Source organism: Zeugodacus cucurbitae, chromosome 6 (assembly GCF_028554725.1).
Source record: "Zeugodacus cucurbitae isolate PBARC_wt_2022May chromosome 6, idZeuCucr1.2, whole genome shotgun sequence".
In the NCBI taxonomy this organism is placed as follows: Eukaryota; Metazoa; Arthropoda; class Insecta; order Diptera; family Tephritidae; genus Zeugodacus; species Zeugodacus cucurbitae.
Window position 1 is genome coordinate 56732323 of NC_071671.1, and position 6000 is coordinate 56738322.

Genomic DNA, 6000 nt, shown 5'->3' on the forward strand with positions numbered 1-6000 from the left:
TGGTGTTCTAACCTTCACTCATCTAACCCGCTTGTATATAACTGTGTACATATGTATTTAAATAAATTAAACGCAAGAAAGTTAGTTTTCCTCATGCACGCATCTTACATTTATCGCTTTGCACGGCTCTTTAATACAAATTTCGGAAATAATGTGCTTACAAAATTCTAAAAACTTAAAATGGTGCTTTGAAAAGTGTTTTTTCTTTAAAAAAAAAAATTGTGTATTCACGAATTTATTCTTCCAACGCTATATATCTACACAAATATATATGCGCACAATACAGAATTCTTGCCTGAAGAGCCGCTAAACGCTTGGGTTTTGGTCGTCATCATTTTCGGCGCCACGCTCTTCATCTGCTTATCGGTACTGTTGTCGTTGTGCTTCTGGCAGCGTCGCAAACGCAATAGTAATGGACGTACCTTCCCGCCAGATGATTCGGTGTGCGATCCCATACTCAATGGCAACACCATACAAGACATTATCGAGATGACAACATCGGGTTCCGGTTCAGGTGAGTAAATGAAATATTATTCTAAGAGAAAATGTGTATTAATTTCTTTTAACTACTTACAACGTCGCACAGCCGGTTTGCCACTGTTGGTGCAGCGTTCAATTGCACGCCAAATACAACTCTGTCATGTAATTGGCAAAGGACGCTTCGGTGAAGTATGGCGTGGTCGCTGGCGTGGCGAAAATGTCGCCGTAAAGATCTTCTCCAGTCGCGAGGAGTGCTCTTGGTTTAGGGAGGCTGAAATCTATCAGACTGTGATGTTGCGTCACGAAAATATACTAGGTTTCATAGCGGCCGATAATAAGGGTAAGACGTTTGTTGGATTGTGGGTAAAATTTCTTCTAAATCCATCCATCATGTCAGTCAGTCACCCCTTTCATTTGCATGCCCCTTTTAATTTTTTATTTTTATATTTCCTAACCTCATTTCCATGTCCTATATGGGGCACCCTAATATTTGTATCGATATTTTGATTACTTTGAAATAGTTCTAAATGCAACCATCTTGCTCTCAATCAACCATTTCATTTACATCCTCATTTCCAAATTGCTCATCGTTCATTCATTTTCCAACCTTATTTTCATGGCTTATATGAGGTACCCTAGTACTTAAGCATACATTGATACCGCAATTCTTATTACTTTGAAATTGTTCTAAATTCATGTATTATACTATCAGTTGACCCATTCAGTTTCATCCCCATACCCTTCTGGGGAACAGCCATACAACCTTAGCGTATCCCCATTTCAAACATTTTCAATGCCCTAAAAATGGCACCCTAGTACTTATCTGTACATTTTATACAAAAATTCTTATTACTGTGCCCCACAGATAATGGCACTTGGACCCAACTTTGGTTGGTCACTGACTACCATGAGAATGGTTCATTATTCGATTACCTCACCACGCATACCGTGGATACGAAAACTATGCTCAATATGGCGCTCTCCATTGCCATCGGTCTGGCACATTTACACATGGATATTGTGGGTACACGTGGCAAGCCAGCGATCGCACATCGTGACCTCAAATCCAAAAATATACTCGTCAAATCCAATCTCAGCTGTGCGATAGGTGATCTTGGTTTGGCGGTGCGTCATGTGGAGAAGAATGATTCCGTCGATATACCATCGACACATCGTGTGGGCACCAAACGTTATATGGCACCCGAAGTGCTGGACGAGAGCATGAATGCACAGCATTTCGATTCGTATAAGCGTGCCGATGTGTATGCGTTCGGTTTGATATTGTGGGAGATAGCGCGTCGTTGCAACATCGGCATGATATACGATGAATATCAATTGCCATATTTCGATGTTGTACAACCTGATCCTAGTATTGAGGAGATGAAGAAGGTGAGTACATTGAGTAGAGGACAGCAACAATTTAATATAATTCGTTTTGCAGGTGGTTTGCATTGATAAAATGCGTCCGAATATACCGAATCGTTGGCATGCCTCCGATGTGCTGCACGGCATGGCGAAAGTGATGAAAGAGTGCTGGTATCCGAATCCTGTTGCGCGTCTTACGGCGTTGCGCATAAAAAAGACGCTGGCCAACATAACGGTCGAGGATAAAGTGAAGAACTGATTGTAGTTGTAGTTGTAGTAGTGTGCAGCCATTTATGGCATGAAACTAACGGATATAAATTGTACTATTTGAAATTGCGGAAGGCTGCCGCAAAGCGTCACATGCATTTTTTTGTTGTGGCAGCAACAAGCGCAAAATTCACCTTCTCTACACCTCCCTTTCTGTGTACTTTTCTGCTGTAAAGCATTGCAAAACGCTGAATGCGCTGGAAAAGTATATTGGAAAAATTACCTAAAGAGAAGAAGAAGCATACCTTAAAATACCTAATTAACAAAAAAAAAAGAAATTAAGAAAATATGAAAAAAACAAAAAAAAAAAAGAAAATATGGTAAACAGAGAAATTTATTAAGCTGTTATAATTGATGCAGAGCATTCTATTAAAGCACTAAAAGTTGTATTTGTAATTTTAAAACTATAATTTGTAATAACATGTGTAAAGTGTGTATTTAGACATAAGAGAGAAAGAGAGAGCGCAACAAATGTATGTAACTAATTGAGAGTAGCAGCAGCAGCAGCTTGAGATAACACGAATTAATTGAATATTTAAAAATTATTATTATTTTGAAATAAGTTTTGAAATGTGTGTGGCTGCCTATATGTATATGTATGTATGTGTGTGTGAGAATTTAGTGTTTAGCTAGAGCAAGGAGAAAAAGTTGAAGTCTGAGGGCAATTTTGTGTGTGTATGTGTGTTGAGAAAAAACAAAAACAAAAATAGCTGTAAATATTTTGGAAATGTACACAAACCTGAGATTTTCCTATGGCAGCTGCTATTTTTTAGATTTAAAAGCTTAAGCATTATTCAACATTTTTTGTTAATTTTTTATTGTCTTAGCTGATTTGTAACAATTTATTGTCTGTTTTTAATTTTCGATGCTAATTTGTTAGACTTTGACGCGTTGTTTAAGCAAATTTATCGTGTAAACGTAAGGAGAGAGCGAGAGAGCGCGCAGTTGAGAGTATTGCTGATATTTGTAAGAATTTCGAAAAAATAACTGAAAAATCCAATATACATTTTTTTCTAACTTAAATGCAGTTCAAATTTAAATACAACAATTAACTTAATTTTTTTTTAAACAAATTTTTCAAAAAGTTATTTTTTGTTTTTTCAAAATAATATTTAAATTTTTTTTTCAAATAATATTTAAAAAAATAACTGAAAAATTCAATAAAAAAATATTTTTGTCTAACGTAAATGCAGTTACAATTTAAATACAATAAATAACTTTAAATTTTTTTCCAAATAATATTTAAAAAAATTTTTTTCCAAAATAATATTTTAAAAGTTTTTTTCAAATAATATTATAAAAAAAGTTTTTTTCTTCAAAATAATATAATAAAAATTTGCTATTTGCCAAATTAAATCAAATTAATTAACTATTTTTTTAAAAAGAAATCTTTCGAACATCTCCACTAATTGAATAAATTGAAGCGCATACTGAACTGCCATCAATTAAGCAATTTAACTAAGCTCATTTATATTTACATAATACATACAAACATACATATATGTAAATGCTCATTACGGCAGTTGCAACAACTTTTAAAGTTAGACAACGAACACAGTTAGCAAAAACAACAACAACTACACACAAACAAAAAAAAATAATAACAAACAAGAAAAGACTCTGACTAAAGACTGATACATAGCAACAGTTACAGTGAATATCGCCATACCGTTAATTAGTATCCTTTTTAGAGCAATTTTTTGGCGCTTAAAAACAAAGTAATAATTTTAATAATAATCTTTTCTTTAATTTAAACTTTTATAAAGATAATTTTTTGTTTCTACTTTCCTACTTCTCAACTCATTTCGTACTCGCATTAAGATTTTGCCATTTTTAGAAACATAAACTTAAGACACAAAAAAGTAAAGTTAAAGGAACTAAAAACAAAAGCAACAAAACTGCATACTATATAAAGACACTTTTAAATAACAAAATGAAAAAAAAAGAAAAAAACCAAAAGAACTCAGGAATTGCCAGTCGTAATGTATGTAAATAATACCTATTATATAAAGAAAAATATCACTCGTTGACTCGATAACTGCTTTGTTGTTGTGTGCGAAAATCTATAGCAAAACAAAACAAAAACAAAAAAACCACTTTCACGAAAAATTCTACACCGCTTAATTGGCATTTCTTGCTTTTTCCTTACGTTTGCAAAGAACAAGTAAATGCTATTAACATTATTTCGTTATCTCTTTTTTTTTGGTTTTATTAAATTCAAATATGCAGGAACTCCTCGTATAAGTTTGTATATTTTATTTCCTATGTAAATATAACATTACTTATGCGCAAAATTATTTTGTTTTCAAAATTGTGTGAAGTGGTTGACGAACAAGAATTTTTTTTTTATAGTCTAAAATGAGTTTGTATAAAGTGCAGAGGGATATAGAAATGTGGTCCTTTCAACATAATATTTGGTCGTGTATTTGTATTAGTTAGAATAAAAAATAATAATAAATTATAATATTTTCTACGATCCTGACGACGGGACGTAAATTAAAAAAAAAAAGGATTTATATCTATTTTAAACAACAACAAATTTATATATTATTGATTCTTCTTAAATTGTAATAGTAAGGAAGACCACAAAACTGTTTGTCTACTCTGTTTAATTAGGTCCATATGAATGTAATCATCATAAACTTTTGTTTTCTAAACTCGAAACAATGACATTAAAATTAATCAGGTTCCCGCACATAATCTATTTTATCACAGAACGTCGTGACGAGATTAAAGATATACTAAAATTTCCTTTTTATTAAGGGGTAGGTGGGTTTCAAAATTTGAAAGAAAAAATTTATCTTAGTAAATAGTGCAATATGTTTAAAATATTCTCCAAAAATATCGAATTAATCCGAGTAATATTCTTAGAGATACAACCTTTGGAAGTTCCGCCCATCACGCCACGTCAGTCCGAATGCAAAACTTTAAAAGCATTTATCTCAAAACTGAATTTTTCAAATCGGTGGATACGATTTTTTGCACTGACATTATCTAATTAATGTCGTTCATTTTTTTTTCGATCCAATATTTGCCGAAAAATTGGACCAAAAAAGTGAGTTTTTTGGCTATAATTTGGTAAAAAAAATTAAAATTTCAAGATTTTCTTTTTTCCTTCGTTCATTAACTAGATTTATTCATTTTTTATTGAAATATTTTTGGTTTATTTTTTTAAGTTGAACCAATCGTGAGTTATGATGTCCACCGCAAGACCTTTTTTTGGACACGTCATGATAGATGAAAACTTGTGAAAATACCCTTGTTTTTAGCCTCTGAAATCCACCTAACCCCTTAATATAAAATATATAAACATCAATTTAATCGTTTTTTGACACATTTCGGCCATTTTTTTTGTAATACCACCAAAATCAATAAAAGAAACAAGCAAGTTATCACAAGTTCTTGACCTCTGCAGCTTTATATAAGCTTTATTATATGAAAAAAGCAACAACCGCTACTTTGCTATAACAAAATGGCAGACATATCTGTAAAAAACTTAATTGATTTCTAACCGAATTACACGAAAAAATTCGAACATACACTAAAATATCGAATACATTACAAAAATTGCAACAAGCAGATGCTGAAAAATAAAAAATCTGTTTAATATTTTCTTTTTTCAAATATTAAAAAAAAAATATTTTTCAAGCCGCCATGCTAATTTTTTTCAAACTTAACCTCAAATTTAATTTTATTTCAATATGAATTACATAATTAAAGCATTTAATTAACTAAATAAGCAACTAAATTTTGTGCACAAATCTTTCGTAACGCTTTTGGTACTAAAATTCCTTAATATACACTGAAAAAAAAAAACCAAATATAATGAGTTAGTATAATTATTTTGGCATTAATGACTATTACTAAAACTTTTTCGCGCTAAAAATT

The 6000-nt window shown here is 31.8% G+C and overlaps 1 protein-coding gene across 5 annotated transcripts in view; it reads left to right on the forward strand.

Moving 5' to 3' along the window:
• The window catches only part of LOC105214956 (TGF-beta receptor type-1), a 29659-nt gene extending 25132 nt beyond the window's left edge, over positions 1-4527 (forward strand). For all 5 annotated transcript variants that reach the window (XM_054234371.1, XM_054234372.1, XM_054234373.1 and 2 more), the window contains 4 exons: positions 287-514; positions 587-820; positions 1346-1869; positions 1922-4527. In XM_054234371.1, coding sequence (XP_054090346.1) covers positions 287-514; positions 587-820; positions 1346-1869; positions 1922-2104 — 1169 coding nt within the window. In that variant the 3' untranslated portion in view covers positions 2105-4527. The remainder of the gene's footprint in view (positions 1-286; positions 515-586; positions 821-1345; positions 1870-1921) is intronic.
• The last annotated feature ends 1473 nt before the right edge of the window (positions 4528-6000 follow it).